Genomic DNA, 26576 nt, shown 5'->3' with positions numbered 1-26576 from the left:
TTAGACCTATCTTCAGTGAAACGTCTTTAAATGTATACAAGGAAGAGTGACGCAGTGGAAATGATGTGCAAACAGGATTTACCCCATTGTTCCTGCTCTGAAATATACAGACACTATACTAAACAAAGCCATTAAGTCCATAAACAGACTATTCTGAGCTCTTTATAAGAAAAGTTTAACTGTAGTTGAAATGTTCCAGTTCCATTTCTCAAAGCCTCCCCAAATGTTTATTAAGGTAAACTATTCATGCGTTTTTTAAAGATAATGAACAACATATATGTAATGGGAAATTTAAGCTTCTGCATTATAATGGGGACTACAAGCTTCATTGATACACAATTTATAACTTTTATGTTTAAGACACGTAACAATAACAGCTCTAGGTCAGTCTTTAAATGTAGAGGTAGGTAATAGAGGAAGGGGACAAAATAAAGAAAAGAAAAAAAGAGGGAAGAAAAGAAAGCAAGGTGGATTCAGGATTCAAAGAAATAGTTCAAGATGGCTACAAATACATCTAATAGCTCTGTGGAAACTCTCACTCCTGTGTCTAATTAGCATAAATAAAAAGCCTCTTTGAAAGTCCTAAAGACTATCTTATAAACTGGGGCTGTGCAGATAGGGAAAACAATGCCCGGCTTCTCCTGTCGTGGTGAAGTGAGGCAGCATGGAGTAGATGAGCCCACTGGATTCATCCACCTTTACCATTCTCTCATCTATGATTCAAGCCAGAATATCAAACACCAACAGCTGGAAGAAACATTTCTCAGGAGGCAACTGTCATCTAGCTTAGCTTGCCCTTCACAAAGAGAACCCACTTCGCATCTGCACTTCTCCAATATCATACTTTGCAATCATTTCCTATAATTGAATAATCTTTATCAGATACTGAGAAATTCAGGTCTGGAATCTAATTGAACCAGTAACCCCAGCATTCATCAATAGTACTAAGGCTGATTTTAACTCCCAGGCAATTTCTCATATAGATAGAATAATCAAACCATGGGATGCTCTTTATGAACAAAAAGCACTCTTCAATTTATGGATTTCTCTTACTGCTTTTACAAAAGGAAAGGAACTCATTAATTCCTCCATGTTAACACTTTAAAGAACAATGCCCATTCGCTCGGTCAGTGGTTTCTGTGATGAAACTAAAGAAGAGTTGGAATTTTCCTTTCAACTAATGATCCTGTCCATTTCAGGCTCAATCTCTCCAGTGTGAAGGGGTTAGAGGATTAATTGACCATCAACATGAGGGCTGGTCCAGACAGTACTTGCAAAAACAGAGGAGACTTTCTTTTCACAACCTACTGCAAGAGATGCTTATTTTGGAGCTAATAAACCTAGAAGAGATTTAACTCATTCATTTGCAGACATTAGTTTAGTGCTTACTATGTGCCAGGCACTGGATTAGGTGCTCTATTTGAACCATCAAAGGAAAAAGCAAATTGCTATTTTTATGAGCATGGATGTAGAGTAGGAAGCCAACCCCAAAGTCCAAAATCCACCCACTGTGTCTAGCTGTGTCCTTTGCATGTTCCCATAAAAAGTTCAGTAGCTGAGTACAGACTCATAGGGTGACCCGCAGAACCAGAATTGCCTAACTCTGAAAAAGGGATCGTTCAATAAGCCATGCAAACTCTCTGTGTGGCAAAAGCTCTGTGCAACACCACTTACATATACAAGAACCCTTTTTTAGTGAATTGGACCCTGATTATCTTCCTTCTCTCATCCTCTCTTGTATTGATTTAGTGTCTCTCCTGTGTCTAACTGGGTACAATCATTGTTAATAGGTTAGAGTAGTTTGAAGGATCTCTAACCTCTAGAATTACAAAGACTTGTAGATATAGAGAAACAATATGATGCATATTAAAGTTAACTTTTTAAATCTATCTATTTCTTTGTATATTATAAGAATAATACATCATAAGCTCCATTGATTAAAATATGACTTTTCATACTGGATTAACAAGTCAACATTATAGGTTCCAAATTGTTGACATGTAATACCATATCCACAAACGACTGCCTATTTTTGTAGCATTATTTTGGTTACAGTCTCTTAGGGAATGCACAAAAACAATATAGCCTGTAGAATCAGATTCTAAGAAGGAATATAAGTGATTTCCTTTTAACAGTTGGAGAGGTAATAATAATACACCTCTTTGATTTCAAACTGAGGATGGCTGCTTAATGGCGCTTTTACATGGTAGTTCTAAAATTCTTGAGAATCAGGCATTGCTTTCTCCGACTGTTTGCTTCACCCGTGACACACGGTGCCTGTCCTCAAGCATAAGTTTAAAAGATTACAAACCTCATGCTGTTCTATTTTTTTTCCATTTGAGTACATCAGATGCATGGTTTCTCTAGATTTACATGTAGAAGATGGAGATGTGGTGGGTATTAGACTAACACTTTAGCAATAGGCAGGAGCTGATTTCTCACATTTCCGTGAAACATTTTCCTACCTAACTACCATCTGGTCCACATTAATTTCCTCTCATAGCCATAGCTTTCCATTACCAATGAGTTTTCCATATATTTGTAGCATACGGTCCAGGAAATCTTTCTACAGAGAATGTGTCCCTTAGGCATGTATTTCCCCTAGATTACCGTATTAAGAAATGTTCTCCCTAAACCATACTTATGGCATCACCATAAAATTGCCCCTTGAACACAGTTAAATTGAAAGTGCTCAAAATGCATATCAATTCAGGTAAAAGAAATTCTTGCTACTTGGAGGAGAGGCTTCTTTTTTTCCTTCCCCCCTTTCTGACTCCCTGAAGCTATTTCTAATTGTTTGCTTAGGCTGGGTGCTGAAGTCTCTTAGGTTGACTGTATATTGCATGAGAGCATTGCTGAATTCAAGAGTAGAAAATAGAGGCTATATTTTAGACCTCAGTATAAGCATAAAGGAAGTAAAAGAAAGTCTGTATTTCCAATCCCAGGTTAATAATTTTCCTACCCTTGTTCTCTTACCAGTATTGGGAGATGAGATGTGAAACCCAGAAATATAAAAACAGAAAGTCTAGACGCAAGAATTCTTTAGTTTTAAATGAACAGGTTTTTAGCAGTTGGATAAGAACTAGACTATTTGCAACAAAGCGGATATTTGAAGCTGTTTAAGAGCCAAACAAGCTCTACACAGAAAGGGGCCTCTTAAATGTTACCAAAACTTTGTGGTAACACTTTTAAGTGTGGAGCTTCCATGGAAATCCTATAGCTTAGATAAGCCACTTGGCTTGCTTGCTTTTCCCCACTTTATTCATACACACACACACGTGTATGTGTGTGTGTGTATACATAGTATGTAATTTATAGTATTAAAGTCTCCTAGGAATCCAACTTCCAATAATAATTGTAAAAAAGAAGAATGCAGTGCATTCATTATAATCTTTCTTTCTGGTGGCTAGTATCGTATTTATCACATATGCGGTGATCACAGCCCAAGGCTGGGGCCACTTGTGAATCTGTCCTACTTTCTACCAAAGGCACCAATTACACATTCACAGGAGTTGCCCTGATGTCTTTTTAAAAATTGTTCAAGAGGTTGCTATAGGTAAGATGCTTTAATAAGCCAAAGACTCTACTTGAAAATCACAGAGAGGTTATGTTTTATTTCCACCAGAGAGAACAGGTAGTGGGGCTTCTTTAAATCATTGTGACAGCTTAGATCAAAGCACCAGATATGATCTGCATTTAACCTTGTGGAATGATGGGAGGGAAAGCTTAGAAATGTGTTCACAGGAAACATCTAGTTTCTGCCATAACTCCCAACCTAGCCGTTCTTCCTCTGGCATTATCCTCTGGTAGGCCACTCTGGACCTCAAAAAGCTTTCCCTTTCTAATCTGAATGGTATCAGGCAGTGTGGCCTCAAAAACCACCTCTCACTAGTATGAGTCATGAACCCACGAAACTGACTTGGTTGGAATAAGACACAAAAGGCACAGCGGTAACAACCTGGAGCACTTGAGGCTTCTGTCCCAGGGAGGAGGGGGTGGGAGCAGATCCCTTTAGAAAGCAGTCACTTCCCCCACAAAGAGGAATGCCTGTGAGGCTGAGGTGCAGCTGAAAACTAGACACATCCTCCATGGGAAAGGCTCAGGGCAGCTGAGTTGTTTGTGACGGGGGAAGAGGCTCACCCACTACCATAAACCTGCCCCATCAGTCAGAAATGCTGTCCCCAGAGTGGACACATTCGACCTTAGTGCTGCTATGAGAATATACCAGAGAAGGACTCTGATACTTCTTGAGCACTTACTATGTGTCAGATACTGTTAGGAGCTTTCAACATGACGTCACTTTAGCCTTCCAACACTGGGAGGTAAACGACATCATCTCCACTTCGTGCACAGGGAAAACCAGCCGAGGCCCAGAGAGCTTAAGTGATTCCCTCAGGCTCATCCAGCAAGCAGCCGAGACAAGATCTGGCCCTTCATCCTCTAACTACAAGTTCAAGGGGTCTTCTGCTGAATCCTACCCACCAGTCTTGTTATTTCTAGGACAATCTCCTTTGAGTCTTTTACAGCCAGCGTGGGTGTCCAACCTCCTGGCCTCTGAGCAAAGGGAAAGCGGGTGTCTCCGGTGATGTTCTCCCTAACTGTATTTGTGATGAAAACAGGGCACTCCAGTTCCCTCCTGCCCAGCACCACCACGTCCAACTCGGCGGCTCAAGAGGGCTATGAATCTAGGGGAGGAATGCTGGACTGGAAAGAGTCACCTGACAGCACAGACTCTTTGGGGGCAGTGTCTTCCCATAATCACCAAGACAAGAAGGGTAAGGCCTTGGAAGTACCTCTTCCTCTGGGGGGAGAGGGAGGGAAAAGCGGGGAGGACTATGGAACTGCTTCCAGCTGAATCACAGCAGCATGTAAGGAACGAACCTCCAACACACTACGACTGAAAGCGTCTCAGAAAAGGCTGCAACCCAATCCTCTATGCTAGGCTTGATCCACAATGATGCCCTGACCAAGGAGAAACCACACAAAACAAATAACACATCCTCTAAGCTTCCTCCACCCAAGAGAGGCATGGCTTGGCCCAAAGCAGATACTGGCTCCTGAGATCCCTTTCCACTCCTCTTAGCTCATTCAGTGATTTTTGGATCCTCTCTTCCCCCCATAATGGGATGGAATGTGGTGCGGGCTTTGGCAAGTACACGTAATCAAAGTAAAAGCCCGTTTAATCAGTGAATGGAGAAATAGCAGAGGGAAGTCTTTTCTGGCTGGTAGCATCCCTCACTCTCGCATGGTGCTGAATTTGAATAGAGCTGAGGTCCTGAGACGCACTTAATTGCCCTCAGAGGATAACAGCTAAAACAAAAATATGTTATTTAATCAAGCAGAATTGCTATGCATTTAAAATGGAAAGGAAGCTGCACTAAATGAAAGGGACTCTACTGTGAACTGTCCTAAATTCTCCCTGGCTTGCTTTGCTCAACTAGAGACAGGAAATGTCATCTCTTTTCTCGCCATTTGCTGCTTCTGGTAACACATCCTACTTTAGTTGCAGCTGCAACCAAAAAGGCCTTTACTTGTCCAAAAAACAGTCTTGTAAATCAGAGACTGAAAAGCTCAGTTATGTTGCGAGCTGTTTCCCCCCATTCAGCCTTGTTTACTTCTATATGTTTTCAAGAGTTTCATCCAAGCAGGGATTTGAGTCTCAAGGGCAGACCAGCCACAGTGACCCTTGGAAGACAGTCTCTATCGTGTCTTCCCCCAGGGTTTTCTGTATACATATTTCCATCTTTACTTTTAGAGAATGTTTGCTAGGCAGACTCACACACTAAATTTTCATCTTTTTTTTTTTTTTTTTTTGGCGGCTCATCTCCTGAGAATGTCGAACCTTCTGCTGCTACATGCCAAGCCCAAAATGGGAAGATGTAGCCCTTTTAACTTGTTCTTTTTTTTTTTTTTCTTTTTTAAGTCTTTACTGAGTTTGTTACGATATTGCTTCTGTTTTAGTTTTTTGGCCGCGAGGCATGTGGGATCTTAGCTCCCCTACCAGGTGATCAAACCCGCACGCCCTGCATTGGAAGGTGAAGTCTTAACCACTGGACCGCCAGGGAAGTCCCTTCACTTGTTCTTTAATATATTCCCCTTAATCGATTTTATTATACTTCCATAGCTTCTTATTGTTAATATGTCCTGCCCCAATCTTTTTTTTTTTTTAAGTGGCTTTTGTCTCAGCAGCCTCTAAATTGGTGGGATCCCTGCTCTTAACCATCACAAGAAAGCACCAGGCCAATTTGTGATGGGGCAGGACTATCACAGCAGGCCACCAGCCCCAGCATGTGCCATTATTTGTTCTGTGTGGTTCCCGACCTCAGATGTGTTAGTCTTGGCCGAGTTCTCAAGAACAGACAACACAGTAAAAATCACTTTGTATTTGCCCACTGCAACTTTCTGAAAAACCAAACAGCCTTTCCGGTAAAGCATTAAATATGTCAACCAAATATCTGGCTGTTGGTTACAGTCATTTCCTCTTCACTTCACTGAGACGGAGGGCGTGAATTTTCTCCGATCGTTAACTCTCCCGAGGGATGGAGGTTATCAAAGAGTCCAATTAACACTTTGACAGATCATTTTAAAATTCGGCATTGTTCATTCTCTTGGGCCTTATTATGAATATTGACAAAGCTGGAAGCAGTCTACAAATTGTCAAACAATGGTGGCAGAGGTGATTGCATGGTGTTCAACATGATCACTGCTCTCGCGCTATTAACTCCTTGCCTTGCCCTGTCAAATTTGAGCTTCATTTTTGACAACTGATGACGTGTCTATTTGATAGGGCAATGACAATGAGTTGTTAGGCAGAAACTTTAAAAATAAAAAAGTAATGTAGCTTAATGTTCCTTTTGTCATGATTTTTTATGATTTTTAATTTCCATTTTGCTCTGAAGTGTTCTTCTGTTTAATGTTCATGATTTGTTTTGAACTTTTGTTTTGTTTTGCCAAGCACTGTGTGGTATGACTTGGTGATGGCGTTACTCCGTTGGAAAAGTCTTGTTTCTTTTCTGACTCATGATTACGTCCTTTAACTTGACCCAATCTGTGATCCCCTCGCTTCTTTCCATTCCCTGACGTGGGTGCCTTAATGATGTCACACCCGGGTGCGCAGCACCTCCTGGGATGCAAGAGTTTAATGGGGTTTCTGCGGGCCTCTGGTGGGTGCTCTTTTCACTGGGCCGATTGTCTTATGGGAATGTGACATTTGTGTGCCCCAGCTTTAGGAGCTAAATATACTCTGGAACTGTTTCTAAAATACCGCACATTTCCCCGCTAAGCAGAAAATGTGTCTGCTGACCAGCTAGCTGAGGAGGAGTCAAGTGTCCCATGCCCTTTCCATTTTGGCTGCTGAAAAAAGACCAGTGAGCAGACGAGCCCAGAGCTCTGCTCTGCAGAAATGTTGAGCACCACTGGATTGATCCCACTCCTGGTCCCACCTCATCCTCCAAACAGTCCTGCATTTCCAGAGTATGTTTGCTTGCCTTTTTCTTTCTTTTCCTTGCTGTGTCTTTCGTCTTGATTTAATCCTGTGCGTCCCTCACGTTCTGTCAAAGCACTGTTCCTCACCTTGCAATCTAACCCCCTTCTGCTACCATTGTTCTTAGCCTCCCCCTTTCAAAATAATAGACCCAAGCCCTCTGCCCCTCTGTGGAATGTTCCAAGGCTCTTTCCTTCTACACTGGGGGTAGCATTCCGATGCTGTACATATATATATACGGTCATACTAACAAAGCGTGAGAAGAGAGCTACAAAGCACACAGAAGTATTATCACAGAAAATGAAGTAATTTTCTCGCTCAGTAACTGGCCTTGTCCTTCATTACCCTACTGGCCTTGTCTAATATCTCTTGTCCTTGCTGCTTTTCTTTAAAATTGCCTGATATCTTTCAAGCCCTAGATTCATTAGTAAAAACACAGCCAACTGCCCTGTTTTATCTCTGGCTCCCTAGATGTCTGGAGCCTCTACAGCCAGCCCTTTAATCACCAAGTTGATAAATTAGAAGCAGCCCTGGCTACTTCTTCCTTGGTTTTGCCACATTTAAAAATATATATTATTTATTCATCCTATAACTATTGAGGTAGTAATGAGTAGTTACAAAGGGGCTCTAATTACATATGAATAAGAAAGAAAATCCAGTTTATTTTTAGATCTGGCTTGTCTCCCCTCAACCCACTTCCCACAGCAAAAGAAATAAGAGCTTTCTTTTCTAGGTTAAGCAATACTGAGAATTAATAGCCACTCTTGTGCCTCTTGTTTCTGACCAAAAGTAATAATCCTCCAAAACCTGATTTCCAAAAAGACTGCAAGATAGGTGAGGAAATTAGCCAGGGACAGATCTGCCAAGAGAGCTGTGTAGCATAAGTGTCTAATGTAATTGTGGACCACTGCCACAAAAGACACAAGAATAAATCAGATTAGAAGAAAATCCCCTACTTCAGAGTTTATTTTCTAAAGTTCTTGTGAGCTCTCGAAAAACTGATGAAATAGTCGAGATATACAAAAATGTTCCCATTTGATTGGAAATGCCAGAGCTTATATATACGCTTATATATTTTGGGAAATCTTTAAAACAAGATATTATCACATGATTATATTCAGTCAAGAAGATGTCATTACAGACAAGGGAAAGATGTAGAAACAGAATTTAAATTAGAGATCAAATGAATAATTTAAACTAAAATGTACAGCAAATGCTGAATATATTTTAATCAATGTACAAGCTATTCTGTAAGCAATTTTTAGTTTGGGAAATAACATTCCAGTAAGATTCAGAAGGTCTGTGAAGAATGATGCGTATACTGGCCACACTGCGTAGCGATCCTGAATGGAACTGTATAAATCATAGAGTTTATCAACAATCCTCTTTACAGTCAATTATTGATTCCTCAAAGCCATCATAGCCTCCAAGTAGGACATGTCACATCTGACGTGAGATGATTTAGATGGCTCAGAGACACCGTGGCCTTCAGGAATACTGAATCACGTGGTGGAAAGTTAACGCCCCTTTCATTTCTCTTTCCGTCTTCTTGGTTATGTCAAGGCAAAAGTCCTAGTTTGGTGCTTTAACAACTCCAGAAGCTTGCTACTATCCTTTTGAGAAGAAAGAACAGGCTTTAGATTGGGGGCTTTGCCATGCAGCTGGAGCTAGCTGGAACAAACATTGTTTTGCTTTCAGTTAATTTTATTTTTATGGTTACCTTCTGTCTATGAAAAGTGACACTTTTTTCCATTTATGATAATGATATGAAGTTTCCACTTGAAATGCACCTTAAAGGTAATTTAAATTAAATATTAAGTAACTACTAATGCAGGAAGTATAGGGATACAGAGGTGTAAAAAGTAAATCACATGGTAAGTGAGGCTCATTGATTTCACCAGAACTGTAGCATTGGTAGCCGGTGAGTAAAGTGTGGGTAACTCTGGCCTGGAGCAATTTAAAAAGTCCAGTGATGATTAAACTAGACCAAACCTGTGCTTCTGGCATTTGGAAGAACGAGGCTGAATAATGGCCCTACCTTCTGGCTGGGCTCTGAGCGCCGCAGTTATACGACCTAGTGCTCTTCTGATTTCTCTTCCAACTACTGAGCTTTGTGATTAGGGATGAGAAGTTTGGTCAAGTAGGAATTGAGAGTAAAATGGATTTAGACTAAAAAGAGATTAGTCATTCTAGGCTTGTTAAGCATCTGGCGAGATGATCCTCCAGACCAGCAGTGAGCATCCAAGTGTAGACTGCAGCTCATTATCTCCCAGATTGTGGCCCAGGGAAAGTTTACCTCCAGCACTTCTGCTTCCCGCCTACTTTTCTGAGATCTGTAAGGACTCTTGGGCTACAGCACGTTCCCCCGACTTGGCAGTAACCTACAATTGACCCTTCTTTCCCTTTTCTCTCTTTCAAACTTTACCTATTCTGAGTCCCAAACCCTCAGAGCCAGGCTTTCTTCATGAACAGGCTAGGAAATCCCATTTTAAGAGAGTATATTTGGTAACAGAGCCTGGCCCAATAGCTTCTGCGTTTTAACAATCTGCAATGCTTAAAATCTAATGGATGAAGGATTTTAAAGCCTCTCAGTTCTCCCAATGGGGAAAGTGATTTCTTGGTTCCTATCAAGTCATATGCAGGTGATCTTATTTACAGAGAAAATTATCGCTGATGACAGTAATAAAGGGAGAAAAATAAGATTCTCTTCTTTCCCTGACTCCTAAACTTGGACTGCATTTTCTCTGCCGTTTCTTCAGTAACATTACATAACAAAAATGTTTTCTGAGGCGTCTTCAAGCAAAATTTATTACTGGCTCTACAGCACAGTATTGGATGCCAATAAGGAGTTAGAGGCTAAACTAGAGATAGACATAGTTCCTGTCCAAGAAATATCAAACTGCGAGACAGATGAAGCACACAAAGACACAAAAATGCACCAAAAAGCCTTTACGACCACTACTGTCTTTGTGAACAAGGCAAAACGGTGCACGGCAGCCTTTAGAAAAAGATATTAGACAACCGAAGACAACCTGGCTGAACACATCAAGGACATAGCACTTGGAAACGGCTTCTCTGTCCCCTTCAGTACCAATATTATAGCAGTCATATATCACTTGACAAGGAGGATGAGGGAAGTGAGGTACATCTGGTACAGGACTCATATTTAAAAGTTTTGTGGAAATGCTGGCAAACTCAGGCTCTTTTTGAACATCCTGAGCTTTATTTAAAAAAAAAAAAAAAACTTAACTCCATGGTAATTTGCATAGCTTTTATTAGTAAAACCTATAGTATCACAGCCATTTTTAAATGTGATGGCAGAACAGGATCGTCTTGGAAGAGAACTCAGAGAAAGGGGTTGAGAGGGGTTCTATTTGATGGGGAAGGGGCTGCTAGCGGGGGGGACAAAGGGCTCCAACTTCCACCTAATAATCGACGACTAACTGAACCAGGTAGGAACATGCAGGGTCAGGGCCAGGGAACACTAAGAGATGGGGGACTGATTGCTGTTGTTCCAACAACGCTTCTGAATTAGAGTTTCCCTATTTCTGGTTTTGAGGGTTAGAGGAAAGGTATCTTTCAAAGTTCATAAGAAAGTTGGCATCTAAGTTGCTGTTGTTGCTGATAAAGATACAATTCTTGAAATTTAGTCCATTAGTATATTTTTAAATTTGTAAATTGTGCTAAACCTGCCCCATAAAGGCTTACTATCATTTTTGTTATGCTCTGTTCAGCTATTTTAATCTCCTAAAGTTTAGAGTGAGTCTGAAGAATATTTATGGGGAACCAGTAGAAGCCCATTATTTGGAGGTAGAAGAGTAGGGTTGCTACATAAAATACAGAGCGCTCAGTTAAACGTGAATTTCAGATAAACCATGAATAATTTTTTAGTATAAGTATGCCCCACCTACTGCACGGGACATACTTATACTAAAACATTATTATTTATCTGAAGTTGAAATTTAACCAGGAGTTCTGTATATTTATTTGCTACCTGGCAATCCTATTGAAGAGGTTGCTGATAACTTCTTCCGTGAGTGTATAAGATCTAATCTCTAGTCTACACTTGCCCTTCAACTCTTAGAAAATCTAGAATAACCCATATAAGAGGAATTAAAGTAAAAATTTCATTCTGTGAAAAATATTATCATTGTATTTAATTCCAGAGAAATATCACTAAAAGTTGTATATGCGTTTGAAATATGTTAGAGTAATTTTAAAAATTATCACTGAAAGCAAGCTTCCAAACGCCACTTTTAAGGGAAGAAGGCTTAGAAATCAAACTGTTCCTAAACACGGGTATGATTAAAACTACTGTTTCTTTCTAATTTTAATTTAACCTCAGGTTTTTATCCACAGTTATGTAAACTATATGGGGTTATTTTTCTTCTTCAATTATATGGCTGCCTTTGTTTGTTTGTTTTCATTTCTCATTTCCACGACTTTGAAGGATATGAACTGGAATCAGAGCACTAGAAAATAATAGTTAATTTAATAGTTAATTTAAGAGAAAATGTAATAATGGTAACAATAACCCTAGGCTCAAAGAAAGGCAAAATGGCAACGTTTGTTCACTTCTTTCTTCGTTCATTCAACAGACGTTCAGCAAACATGCGCTACATATAAGGCTTCTGCTGAATGCTACAGTACACACTGATCTGATCCAACATAAGCCCTGCACTCAAGGAGCTTGCAGTTTAGCAGGGGATACACACAGGTGACATCCTGGTTAGCAGTGGGGCAGAGAGAAATCTGAGAGTAAGAGAAGCATGTAAAAGGGCCAGAAAGGGAATTGAGATTAAAAGTCATGCTAAGGGGTTTTGGCTTTACCTGTAAGCAGTGGGTGATAGGAAGGAAGATGGGTGGCAGGGAAGGAAATGCAGAGGTCAAGAGATCGACAGATGACAGATATATAATAAATTGATTATTCAGTCATATTAGGTGGTTAATTGCACATACACAATAAGCTTGGGAGATGGAATCTTGCATCAATTTTGGATCTGAAGTGTGTTTCCACACATCACTGGCATTTTCTGTAGATGATCCTTGCCAAGCTAAGAGCTCTATCCTAGGTAAGGCCCCAAGCAAGCTCAGCTCCAGACTCGGCCTCCTCTATCACTTTAGTTAAAACACTGGGGTGCAGGGCACATGGCAGACTTTTCATCCAGAACAGATTTTGAAATTGGTGGGGAGACTGAGAAAGAAATGGTAATCTAATCCAGGGTGCCACCGTTTATTTTATGAAATTAATATTTCTTTATCACCTGCCGGAAAAGGAATCTATCTGTAGTCTCTGGCTTTTCTTTGAGGCACCCAGGAAAATGATAGATCGTGAGGTCAGGTGCTGGGCTCTCTACTGGAAGACATGCAAGTTTCCCTGTGAGTGTGTGGTGGGGAGGGTGCCCACGTGGTTGGCTGTAATTGCTCTTTCAGCAACGCGGGCAGAGACGTAGATTTGATCTAATTAATTTTGCATCCTCTTGACAACTTGCTGAATTTATCGAAGGTCTTGATGAGATTATTGCGGAAAGGGTAGAAGGAAAAAAAGTTAAATGTCGGCCATGTAGAAAGCTGTTTCATCTCCCTGCCTGCCTGAATCTGAACACCAATATTTGAATTTTCTTTTCTAGAGATACCAATTAAACCTTTTTCTCTTCACCTAACATCATTTTCTCAAAAAAAAAAAAAAAAATGAAGAACTTAAATTATGATTCTAGAGACTTTCATTTTTTCTTTTAAAACCAGCAACTTAAACCTTGGGGTATTAAAAAAATCAATTCACCTTCTAAAAGTGCTACTTACTTTCATCTGTAGCCACTTTTTCAAGCCAAATCACCCTTGACATGAATTCATTTTGCTCCCACCCTTTTCCTTCAGTCTTTTTTTTTTTTTTTTTTCCATTCCCTCCTATCTTTTGCACAAAAACACACACAAAGGACAAAGTTTTCTGACAGCTTAATGGAACTTTCAAGGACTACAGGGACTAGGTTAGGCATGATCGTATTAACTGAACATCTGGTGTAGTTAAAAATGTGCTCTTTAATTGGTTCAACTGCACTGTGTTCATCTAAAATTGGTTTTGTCCTAACAATAAAATTGTGAAGAGTCGACGCATATTTTGGAGCGTGAGTAATAATGGGAAAATAATATTAGCTTTGTCTCAAAACTGTCTTTCTGATAGCCTCGTTTCTTGGAGTTAAAAAAAAAAAAAAATGCTTGTAACACACAAGTTTTCCTTTGCAAACCTTGCTGCTCCACCAACAAAGTAGTCTAGCAAGGGCAAAAGAGTGGAAAAAGGGAAATTTCTTGAGGACAGACTCTCTTTTCTTGACATTATACGTGAGAATGGCCTTAAAAGCTGCAAGAGTTGCTCAGAATACATAATTCATGCCACTGCCATGGAGAGAAAGAGGACAGAAGAGCTGTGTCCACTCGCTGGTCCCAGGGAGACATAGGCTGTGCAAGTAATTAACAGGTCAAGTCCTGCAAAGCACGTGGACTGCACTGGGGGCCTGAGCAGACCTGCAAGAATGGTATCAGAGGTCAGTCTCCCAGCACTTCAGTGGTAGAAAGGCCCTGGAGTCTACTAGTGAAACGCAGTTGGATAAATTCACATATACTGGGTACAGAGTACACAGCTCTTAATCGGTGTCAGAAAGCAAATTATGGGCGGTATGAAGGTTTGTCATCCTTAATTAGTATTTCTTAAGCTCTTGTAAGTCTACAATTGGGTGTTATTCTTGTAAAGAGATTCCTTTTTAACAGGATAAAAGGAATTTCCCACTGCAATTATTTTTAAAATTTGTATTTTTTAAAAGATGCACTCTTTTTCAAATATGTATCTGCAATTAGATTTCTTCGCTAAAGGCAGGTGCAGCCATTATGAACTGTATAGGAATAATGGAAGTTCAGTATAGTCACCATTGACAATGCTATATTAGAAGGGAAAATGATGTCAAGAAATTTATAAGGCAGCAAACTGCGTTATGCCTAACCTTTTGGACATATTAGAGCTTGTTGTTTCCAGTCCTACAGCCTCTTATTATTCTTAAACCTGTTTTTTTTTTTTTTTTTTTTTAAAGGATTTTCTTATTTATTTATTTATTTATTTATTTATTTTTGGCTGTGTTGGGTCTTCGGTTCGTGCGAGGGCTTTCTCCAGTTGCGGCAAGCGGGGGCCACTCTTCATCGCGGTGCGGGGACCGCTCTTCATCGCGGTGCGCGGGCCTTTCTCTATCGCGGCCCCTCCCGTCGCGGGGCACAGGCTCCAGACGCGCAGGCTCAGCAATTGTGGCTCACGGGCCCAGCTGCTCCGTGGCATGTGGGATCTTCCCAGACCAGGGCTCGAACCCGTGTCCCCCGCATTAGCAGGCAGATTCTCAACCACTGCGCCACCAGGGAAGCCCTATTATTCTTAAATAATAGATAACACTGGACACAATCATCTGACATTTGTTAAGGTAATAAATACACCGTAAGTGATGATGGGTCTTGCACTCCATGATTTAAAAGCACACAGCAGAACTTTAATGTAACTTAAAATGTCTTATGTAATTCTATGGATTTGCACATTCAGTTCAACTCAGCAGATGTGTAAGCACAGAGCTCCACTGAGGGCACTTTTGTACCAGGCATTTTTATTACTGTAAAGCAGGACCTTAATTTGGGGAATGAAACATGAGCTCAGGTCCCTTCTTCCATCCAGAAAAGAAAGGAAAAGAATCTTCCTGAGTTTCTTATTCTCTTGTCCGATCATGGAGAGGTAAGGGAAAAGATCCCCTGAATCATTATCAGATGTTGCTTGATGGCTGTGCATTGCTTGAGTGGAGTTGATTTCAAGGTGACATGTGATGCAAGCTTTAAAGGAGGTTGCTCTATTCAATAGTGAGTTCCTACCAAGCTTCTGCTTCTTCTGTCCCTGGGACCCCGTCCTGACTGGGCTCTCTAGTACCAACCACTACCTGATGGCCCCTGCGACAGAGATGGGAAGCATCAGCAATTCCCCTGTCTTTATGCTGAGGCAAATAAAGAGACCATGTGCATTCTTCCAGCAGCTTTTGGCTCTAGCATATTGGGTTGATTCTGTTACAGAAGTAGTGGTACAATATTTTAGGCCATATGTCAAGCTTTTGTCGGGTACCAAGGGAAAGTGTTAGGGATGTGTTTGTCTCTCCAATAAAACCTTATCAATTTTGTATTCTTTGTCAGAATACAGCAACTGCAAGAAAATGTCATACACGAGACCCACTAAAGAGTCATACTTTAGTGAACATCAAGGAAGACTACTAATTCATTTTTTTACAAATAATTTTGAAAGTCTGGCTATACACTGCCTCAGTGGTGTCTGGGGTTGGACTTTAAAGCATAACACCTTGATGCTGTTTTCTGGAATATTATTCATATCATTTAGGGCAGTGCCTCTCAAGCTTTAGTGAACATACAGATCATCTGGAGGCCATATTAAAACATAGATTTCTGAACCCAATCTCCAGAGATTCAGATTCAGAAGGTCCGAGTAGGCCCAAGGATTTGTATTTCTAACAAGTTCCTGGTGATGCGGATGCTGAGTAATACTGATTTAGGACATCTTCCAAGTTGTATGGGCTATCTTATTTGAGGTCACTTTCCAAGATTTTGTTGTATTTTTAAATCCCTATTTCTCCATTCTTGGCTAACACACTTGAACCCAACCAAAGTGTTCCATCAAAATAGCCTATCTGGGACCATGCAGAAGGCAGGTAACTTGTCAGAAATTCTAGAAACACTCCCCTTACATCATTAATTGAGCATTAACATGTGTTCTGCACAATGCCCAAGATCATACAGCTAGTTACTTATAGATCCAAGACTTAAACCCAGGTCTTGACGACCTCAAGATTTATGTTCTTAACCAGTAATACCCAGCCCCATCTATAACCCAGATCCCAAGAACTATATTTCCAGCAAGTTTAAGTTTTAGGAGTATTGAAACAAACCTATTTCCTCGTATTTGTTTTATCTTCACTTGGCAGAGAAAAAAAAAAAATCAAAGCACTGCAAATAATCCAAAGAATCACCTGAATTTCACAATTTTATAAGGAGATCCACTTCCCTATTTTGTAGCTTTGATGCCTCTTAAGAGAGCAAAGGAAGATGGGACCAGGAAGCTGGAAAACAGAAATGCTTTGTCTGGTTTCAAAAACTATTTAGATGTTGGGTTTCTAGCCTTATTAGAAAGAAAACCTCAAAAGGAAGGAAGAGAAACCATGCAAATTCTGCTTAAAACTTTGCCCATCTGAAATAGTCATTACCTTTACAAAGACAGTGACAGTCCTAACACGTGGAACCACAGATCAACATTCCAGAGCATGGCTTTTTAAAATGATCTCATCATGACCCCCGGTCTAGACCTCAATCTCCGCTCTGGGTGTAGCACGCCCCCTGGCAGTGCCGAGTCTAAAACAGTGGAGCAGACGAGGAACAGTGAACCCAGAACTCCCACTGGCACAGAGGGGAAAATGAAGTTTTATGCGCACTCTCCCTTTCCCTCTTGTGATGGCATCCCAACAACAAGTAAAAAATGTATCAATTTCAAAGGTGATAGAACTGGAAGTGGATTCATCTGCAGACAACCACAGTCAGTTATTATTTCAATTTGTGAGTTTTAAAATAGCTTCTGAACTGAGGATGTTAAACGGCCAGGAAGCTGTCTCTACTTTGGCATGGTCAGTCATTAACTTGGTACATCTTGAAGACCATGGCCCCTCCCGGCACCTAATCTTCAGCCTGCCAGGAGAAAAAAAAAAAAAAAGAAAATAAAAGAAAAAGGAAAGTTTGAGTTATAAACTCTGAGCCCATTTCCATGGCTGCTGGCAGTTCAGTTTATTTCTAAGCCATCTGGTTCGCATTATGCAGTAAGACAAGGAGAAGGCTGCTTCCTGCCGAGATAACCACAGAGAGCTCCCACTGCACTTTCCGTGTGGTCATCTCCATGGGCTGGGGTGTGGCTTTGAGGATAAATTGTCTCCAGTTAGGGTTTTCCCCCTATTTGTTTTTTTCTCTCTTTAATAGGGATTACAGCAGGCCCTCTGTGGTTAGCAGCGGTGGTGGTGCTTGGCCCGTGACTCGTTCATTCATTCATACTGCCTTGCAGGACTGTGAGGTTGGCATTTTGTTGCAATAAGATTTTCAAACAAGAAAGATTGGGTTGTTAGATTCCATCCACCCAAGTTGTTATGAGGATTTCAAGGAAATTACAGGCTTGTCTTACTATAAAGCAGAATCAAGAGTCTATTTTTAGGGCATCCCACTCCAGGGCTTTTCTTGGTATTTTGCCATCTTTCTTAGCTCTCAGACCCAACACGAACCCCGCTCTGGCTCGACGATGGAGGAAATGTCCATATTCCTTTTTGCCTTTGCATATTTCTCTAAAGGACACAGAGGGGCTTTGTTGTCTTTGTGGTCACCAGGTCCGCTTTACACAGATGCCTATTAATCACTTCACTATGGCTACAGACACATCCATCATATCACAGCAGCTCTGAAACAGACAGTCCAGTGAACAGGGGTGAGAGAGGAAAGTGTGCACTTAACCATTTCTAGGTACTGGCTGCCTAAGGACTCACGTACTTAGCAAGGTAACTGGGATGGGGATGGGTAGGGCTCTTCCTTGGGACTTACTTTAATAGGTGCAATAGATTTCATGTATTTTTTCTTTGTCTGTTTGGCTTCATTTTTTCATAGGACAGATAACATCTCCCAGGTATGTCTGTATGATGCAGGGGATAAGGACAGTTGAAGACAGAGTCTTAATTTTAATAACAGTAATAATAAATTCAAGTAGACTGGCTGTGCTTTTGATGCAAAGGTACTGACTCTTTGAAGCCTGTATTTTTTTCAATAATGGATTCAGTGTGAAAGAGAGTAAGCTGAACCCCGCTCTGACTCGATGGTCAGCTTTCTCAAGCAAGAAGACTGTTGAAATGACAGGTAAATTAACCAATAACTTTCCTTCCAAAACTGACATGTCTTCTAAATATCTTTTTCAGACTTTCATGGCTTTTCACAGCCTGCTTCCAAATGGTGTTTAGCTCTCACTCCTATTTTTCCCCTGCAAGTACTCATTCACTCATGCATTCATTTACTATTTATTTAACAGCTATTTACTGAGCACCTTTATGCCTGGGGATTCAGCAGGAAGTCTCTCCTTCGTGGAGCTGTCTGGAGCAGTTTAGGTGTAAAAAACACACAGAGAGCAGGTCTCATTAGAGTGATGATTTTAGGATAAAGAGGTGCAGAGCTCTGGGGACACTTATAGAAGGAAGAGCTAACCTGGCTTGAGGGAGTTGGAGAAGGCTTCCTCATGTAAGCTGAGACCTAAAGGAGAAGATCAGAGGGATGGGAGGTAAGCAGGGATATTCCGGGCAGAGGGAGCAGGCTGTGTGAAAGCCCAGAAACAAGTGCGAATGCAGCAGAGAGGCTGGTGCCTACAGCTAAGAGACTAGAAGGAAGTTGGACCACTGGCCGTTACTGAACACAGCCTTCACTTTCCTCCCCTCCATGCCTTGGTTCTTGTTGCTGTCTCCACTTGAGTTGACATCCTATGCACCCTTAAGACTTAGCTCAAATGTCACCTCCTACCTAAAGCCTTTGCCCATCCATATTAGGTAGAAGCAATGCATCTCATGACGCTTCCACACTTTGGATGTAGTTGATGTGTGCGCACCTACCTTCTCCCCGACTGGATCACAGGGTTTGTGCCTCCTTCACCTTTGTCTCCCCAAAACCCAGCACAGTACTTTCATCTGTGCTTAGTAAATGTTTGCTGCAAGATGCTTGCAACCAAAACCTTTTTAGTCCAGGAGAGTGACAGTCAAGGCACCAAGAACATCACCATCGAGCCCTGAGTTAGGAGAGCATCTTTTCTGAGGTATGTTGTCCCAGAGCCTGGCGCTGGGCTCCCTGGGCAGACTAGAGACAACAGCAGAGTACCCGTGAGCTACTAAAAACCATTATTTAAATAAAGAATTTGATGTGTGAAATTTCAGAGTGCATTGACATAGTCATCGTAGGAAAAATCAGAACTGTGTTGGGTTTCCTCTTATTTCGCAGTTTGTAATTGTTCTTATTTTGAACTACATATTGTAGGGCCTGGAGGGCGGGGCTGTTCGTAATCTTTTCATTGCTTCAGCCTCTAAAGAGCTTCAAACTGCCCCCTCTGAGACCTCCTTCTAGCAGCATCTGAAAACTCTCTCACCTCAGAAAAAAAAAAGTGGAGATTCTATTCTTTCTCAGTTCTGCCAATTTAAGGCATGATTTCAGAGAAATCTCTAAGCCATTGTGTGTCTTGCTTCCTGCAGTAGGAAGGTGGAAAGAATAACCATTTAGCACCTCATGACTGGTGAGAAATAGCTGGTGGTTAATGAATCAATGCAAAGGGTTTTTCAGATACTGTTTTCATTACTAATGCCCCATTTTCAATTGGTGACAGCAGAAGGCCCAGGGGTTGGTGGAGGAAGGCATTTCAACAGCCCAGGGTGGAGCCAACTTCCCCCCTCTACAGTGGGGGAACCTGGGGAGGGAGTATACCACCCTACAAAGGCCCTCCACTTCCCCAGGGTTTCATTGCAACACCTGAAGCAATGATGTTTCTCCAGCTCCAGCCCTGTGTGCCCTTTGTAAAGATGCATTTGTTTTGAATTAGTCAATTCTACTGGAGCACTCAGTTGTTACAAATAACCCATTTACCCTCACCCTCTCTTGTGGAATTATCCCAGAACAAATGTCTTTTCATTTTTAAAAACAGTTTATCCTATTATTATTTTGAATACATATTGAGCACCTTTATAGATTCTTTTGCCTAATGGATGTTAGTATGATTATATTCTGTTTTATGATTAGAGATATGTTTCTGTGATTTCAGAAGCAAGGTTATACATAGTCACTCCAAAGATGACCCACCAAATTTAGAAGTCCATTTAAAAAATGTCTCTACAATGTACTGCAAACCCATTTCTTTAATAATCACTTATTAAGTGTCCGACCTAAGAGCCCTGGGGATGGTTAGGATTATAAATGCATATAAAATATGGTCCCTGCCCTCAAGGAGCTGACTGCAGGATTATTATTCCTCCACTAGGAGTCTATAATCACTGTGTTTTGCTCAATATTTCCCCCTGTTGTTGTTTTACTTACTTCAAAACTCAGGACCTATAGGCAGTCCTGAAACAGAGGTACATGTTCCCTGATGTTGCCTCATCGACCTTTGGCAACCCTTTGGCAACATTTGGACAGCCGAAGGTTTGGAGCTGGAAAGAACAGGTCTATCCCTCCCCTGGGAGACCTACAGCAAATGGATTCTAATGGCAAAGCTATGACTATTACTCTTAAGCCCTCGGTGAACTCCTAACCCACCATTTCTCTTTTGTGGCTTCCTCTGACCTTTAGATTTGTCCAGCAAACTGCAGCACTTAAGCTCTTTCTTAATCATTATTTAAACTGATTCTTGTAACTACACAGTAAGGCATGAAGTGTGTTAACCCCACATTACAGATGGGAAAAACTGAGGCCCAGAGACGTTAAGTCATTTGCCCAAAGGTCACCCAGCAGTAAATGGGAGCTTAAAACTCCAGGCCTTTGGAGAGCTCTAGTGTTGCACTACCCCCGGCCTCACTGACAAGTCTGGTGTGTTCAATCCTGCGCAGTGACCACTGGCAAAAAGTTGATGTAATCATTTGCCCTTTTTCATGATATCAGTAGAAAGCTTTAAGTTTGGAAGGCATTTTCCAAAAATAACTTTTAACATCTTATCTTCTTGACTTTACTTTCAACTTAATCTCTGATCTGTTTCTAACTTTGGACATGGGGTTTCTGAATGTGCACACGTGGATGAGGGAAGCCACCTGCTTCACGGTAGATATCTCAAAGCCAAAGAAATGCAGAAAGGTTTTTTTGTTTGTTTGTTTGGTTGGTTTTTTTTAACATCTTTACTGGAGTATAATTGCTTTACAATGGTGTGTTAGTTTCTGCTTTACAACAAAGTGAATCAGCTATATGCAAGAGGGATGTATATGCAGAAAGGTTTTTAAGGACACTATTTACATAACAAAATGAGCCAGAGAAAGCCGTCTGAGACACTATTTTTCTCAAAGGTCAGACCCTGCTTGATTTGTTAACAACCAGAAACCCGAACTCAAATATCATCCACTAAACATTTTTCCCAGTGAAAGAGCGAGTGGGGTCCATGAGTCTAAGACAGTTAAGGACCTTCAGACATGAAAGGAAATTATTTGGGAGCTAAAAGTAAAGAAGCAGTGGATAAACTTTAAAAATTTTGGAGTTTTCCCAATTAAACAAATGAAACAAATGGATTGCTCTAGCCTCCTGCTTTCTATGGTTCTCTTAAGTGGAGGTGGTAATTTAAATTGTAAAATCCCAAAGTCAATTGTAGATAACTACCTACCACAAGTACTTATCTACTGGGGAGGCTCAGCCTCCATAAATACAGTTGGCTGGAAGGGACCCACGAAATACCCACTGCTATGAAAAAATTTAGTACTCCGCATCGGTGACATCACCAAGTCAATAAGCAAAATTAAACCCATTTTATTCACAGGTGTACATTTTTTGTGCCATCACATGTAGGTGGTTAAAAATGATGTTCACTAGAAACCCACTCAAAACCAAAATTGAAAGAAAATCAGTTGCTATTTTAGCATTACAACAAGGAAATGCAAATTTAAGGAAGAAATTCTCATTAGCACAGCTCCCTGGTGACTAGGTAGTAAAACATATTTGGATACAAGACACCCCACTGTTTGGGGAGCTCCGCAACACATAAGGTGTGAGCTACAGCTGAATTTCCTGCTCGTTTTTGCTTCTCAGTTTCTACCCCTTAAAAGTTCATGAAGATAAACCTTGAAATATTTGACAAGTGTCACATATGGAAATTATTCAGTGTCTTACTATCTTTTCCCTGGGGTGAATTACCTCCCCTGCCCTTCACTACCAAGGGCATTTGTTTAATCTCAGAATCTTTATTTCTCAAGAGATATTGGCTGCTTCTATTTATCCCCCCACCTGAAGTCACAATCCTTTGTCACAGGACAATCATTTCCACAGCAACCAACTATGATGTCACAATTCGGGGGAGGAGGAGAGTTCACAAAGAAAAGAGAAAGAAAACGTTTTCTTCTTCAGGCTAAGGTTTCTGAGTTTTAAAACCACTGCTTCACCAATCAAAATATTTTAGCAGAAAAACTCCGTGACAAAGCTGCATTTCTTCAAGGTCTCAGCTGTGACACACAAAGCATTTCAGCAGAAGTGTAAGGGCTGTGTGTTGTGGGTTTGGGAAGGGATATTTTTATTTCATTTCATTCTAATTCTATGCCACTGATATCTGCCAGTAAAACACATTAAACATATTCCAGAAAGAGTTGATTTAGTCGATGAAAAATGTGTCTCCTGAGACCAGAGAAGGTACATTTTCTGTCTTACTATCATTTCCATAATAGGAACAATGTTTACATTTCCTCAGCCCATGCAGAGCCTCTAATGTATTCATGTTCTTTCACTCTCCAGAGGCAGGAATTGAGGTATTTGAGATTTTATTTTTTTAGCTACTGCATCAAGCACTTAAGATCTGACAATTGTGATGTGTATTCTCACTTGGTATTAAAAAATAAAAGCTTCAGTGTTTGCATTTGATTAGAGTCTCTCAGCTTGGTGGCTGATTAAGCAGGAACAGGGAAAGCCACTTTCTTCAGAAACACAGCATCTTGGTTAATGTAGTGTAAGATTATTGACAGGTAGAGCCACATAATTTTTATTAAACTGAAGAGATTAGCTCTGCTGAAGAATTTCACCGTGACAGCAAACTCTAGCTGTAATAATGATACCTGACACTTCTCAGACTCACTACAGGAGCCCAAATGGTCTCTTTTTCTAAATATTCTTTCAGCTCAAGTAAGGGAAGAGCTTCATTCAAACATTTAGCATATTCATCTGAAATTGAGTGTGCAAGGGTTTTTTTTTTCCTTTGTAGAGGTGATGCAAAATCAGCATAAACATTTGTAATCTCTGCGCTTTAGCTATTCTCTTACACTATAAATGATACACACTGTCCTTCCCCCAGTTGGTTGAAATGCTAACCAGCTTTTCTCCAGATAGAGGCCATGTTGCCCACAGGAAGTCATCAGCAAAGTCCCTGGAAGCCTGGAGTGGTGTGCAATTTGTTCACTTAACATGCATAAAATTGTTGCCTATTCCCCCAGACTCAAAATATCTCGAGGTTTTAGGACCAGGAAGATTGAAAAGAGATGAGAGGGAAAGAAGGATAAATTTTGGAAAGGAAAAACTTCCATATTCCACAGAGTGAAGCAAAGTAGAAAGAGCCTGTACTTGAAAATAGGGGGAAACACTTTTTCAGAACACAAAGAGGGCAACGATTGAAGTCTATTTACATACTTGGGGGTGGGGCGGGGAGAATTAATTAGTTAACGTTTGGCAAACGGTGTCTTGAAGACAAGTTCTGCAGAGGCGCTATTGTCACTTATTACTGTTATTAATTAACTGGGTGCATGCCAAACAACAATAAGCCTCACGGTCTGCTTTCATTTCTTAACACCATATGCGATGTATTTTGCAGGAGTGATTCGGGAGAGTTATCTCAAAGGCCACGACCAGCTCGTTCCTGTCACCCTCCTGGCCATTGCGGTCATTCTGGCTTTTGTCATGGGAGCCGTCTTCTCGGGCATCATCGTCTACTGCGTCTGCGACCACCGTCGCAAAGACGTGTCCTCCGTGCAGCGCAAGGAGAAGGAGCTCACCCACTCGCGCCGCGGCTCCATGAGCAGCGTCACCAAGCTCAGCGGCCTCTTCGGGGACACCCAGTCCAAAGACCCCAAGCCGGAGGCCATCCTCACGCCACTCATGCACAACGGCAAGCTCGCCACTCCCAGCAACACCGCTAAGATGCTCATCAAGGCTGACCAGCACCACCTGGACCTGGCCGCCCTGCCCACCCCGGAGTCCACCCCGACGCTACAGCAGAAGCGCAAGCCCAACCGCGGCAGCCGCGAGTGGGAAAGGAACCAGAACCTCATCAACGCCTGCACCAAGGACATGCCCCCCATGGGCTCCCCCGTGATCCCCACCGACCTGCCCCTGCGGGCCTCCCCCAGCCACATCCCCAGCGTGGTCGTGCTGCCCATCACGCAGCAGGGCTACCAGCACGAGTACGTGGACCAGCCCAAAATGAGCGAGGTGGCCCAGCTGGCGCTGGAGGACCAGGCGGCCACCCTGGAATATAAGACCATCAAGGAACATCTCAGCAGCAAGAGTCCCAACCATGGGGTGAACCTGGTGGAGAACCTGGACAGCCTGCCCCCCAAAGTCCCCCAGCGGGAGGCCTCCCTGGGTCCTCCCGGAGCCTCCCTGTCTCAGAACGGCCTGAGCAAGCGGCTGGAGATGCACCACTCCTCGTCCTACGGGCTTGATTATAAGAGGAGCTACCCCACGAACTCGCTCACGAGAAGCCACCAGGCCGCCACGCTCAAAAGAAACAATACTAACTCCTCCAATTCCTCCCACCTCTCCAGAAACCAGAGCTTTGGCCGGGGAGACAACCCACCCCCCGCCCCGCAGAGGGTGGACTCCATCCAGGTGCACAGCTCGCAGCCCTCGGGCCAGGCCGCGACTGTTTCGAGGCAGCCCAGCCTCAACGCCTACAACTCACTGACCCGGGCGGGGCTAAAGCGCACGCCCTCGCTAAAGCCGGACGTGCCCCCCAAACCTTCCTTTGCGCCCCTTTCCACATCCATGAAGCCCAACGATGCGTGTACATAATCCCTGGGGGAGGGGTCAGGTGTCGAACCAGCAGGAAAGGCTAGGCGCCCGCTCAGCTCAGCAAGGTTCTCGGCTGCTGAGCACCCACCCGACCAAGACGGCCGCGGCGGCGCCCAGGACGCTGGGTCCTCCCCTAGGACGCGGCGGGGGGGGGAGGGGGGCTCTCGAAAATTGGGCCAAGCGGTTCGGTGAAGGTTCGCGACGCGGGACTCACCTCCATTCTCTTCCTTCACTCTTCCCCCACACCCTGCAACAGGTCGGACTCACGAAAGACTTCAATCAGCATCACAAACATGAGCCAAAAGCACATACCCACTCACCCACCCAGCCCCGCGTGTGCGCCTTGCACGCACGCGCACATCACACACATGCACACACGCGCGCGTGAACAGCAATTGCAACATTGTGTCCATGACTGCACCAAGAGCTGCCCAGCTGGGCTAGCGTTGCAACCTGCAAAACGCAGATACATTTTTAAAAATCATGAAAATTAAAAAGAAAAAAAAAGAATTCATTGATAATTCTAACTCAGACGTTAACAAGGGCAGAAGTTTACTATGCGCAGATACTGTGAAATGCCCACCAGTGTTACAGCTTTCTGTTATAGCAGATGAATGCCATGTTGGGCAACTATGTCATAAATTTCTGCTCCTCTCTTTTAATGAAATAACCTGACCGTTAACGCAAGTAACTCTTTATTTATTTTTCACACTTTTTTTCCTTAAGGAAAGGACTCTTCCACATACCATCCTCTGAATAGCTCTTCAGAAAGTCCCTTGACAGTTAAACTATTTAACGCGAAATCCATTAACTGGAATAATTGAGTTTATTTTTACAATAAATTCACTGAGTAAATAAGTTGCAGCTGGAATTCTGAGCTTTGTGTTTGGACTGATATCTAGCTAAAGGAAAAACTTAAGAGGGGAATATTTATTTAAATCTACCAGTTTAATTTGCTGGTCAGGTCCCTGGCTTATAACATGCAAAAGAGTAATTAGTTTAAAAGTCCTTCCAGATCCTAACTTCTAAAGCAACCAGGAGAGGAACTTTTAGAATGGAACATCGCGTCCCATTGCTGCCAACATGGCTTTGTCAGTGGTTCCTATTTTCTGTGAAGGCACCAGCTTGTGATACGCCATCTCATTTCACTTTGCATGTGAGACAGAAAACAAAATCCACCAACCGTGTGAACTAATTAATATGCTGGCTGCTACCTTGCATCAATTAATGGTTTGATCACACAGGTTTTTCGTGGGGTTACATCTGTGAA

The 26576-nt window shown here is 42.0% G+C and overlaps 1 protein-coding gene across 6 annotated transcripts in view; it reads left to right on the top strand.

Annotated features, from left to right (window-relative positions):
- Positions 1–25647, top strand: part of SEMA6A (semaphorin 6A) — a 126065-nt gene extending 100418 nt beyond the window's left edge. For 4 of the 6 annotated variants that reach the window (XM_007192130.2, XM_007192129.2, XM_007192127.2 and 1 more), the window contains 2 exons: positions 4620–4775; positions 24108–25647. In XM_007192130.2, the coding sequence (XP_007192192.1) occupies positions 4620–4775; positions 24108–25306 (1355 nt within the window). In that variant the 3' untranslated portion in view covers positions 25307–25647. The remainder of the gene's footprint in view (positions 1–4619; positions 4776–24107) is intronic. The other 2 variants (XM_007192132.2, XM_007192131.2) reach the window with 1 other exon arrangement.
- Positions 25648–26576: the final 929 nt, after the last annotated feature.

Source organism: Balaenoptera acutorostrata, chromosome 2 (genome assembly GCF_949987535.1).
Source record: "Balaenoptera acutorostrata chromosome 2, mBalAcu1.1, whole genome shotgun sequence".
In the NCBI taxonomy this organism is placed as follows: domain Eukaryota; kingdom Metazoa; phylum Chordata; class Mammalia; order Artiodactyla; family Balaenopteridae; genus Balaenoptera; species Balaenoptera acutorostrata.
Note: the sequence above shows the minus strand (reverse complement) of the source record. Positions and strands in the feature narration are given on the sequence as shown.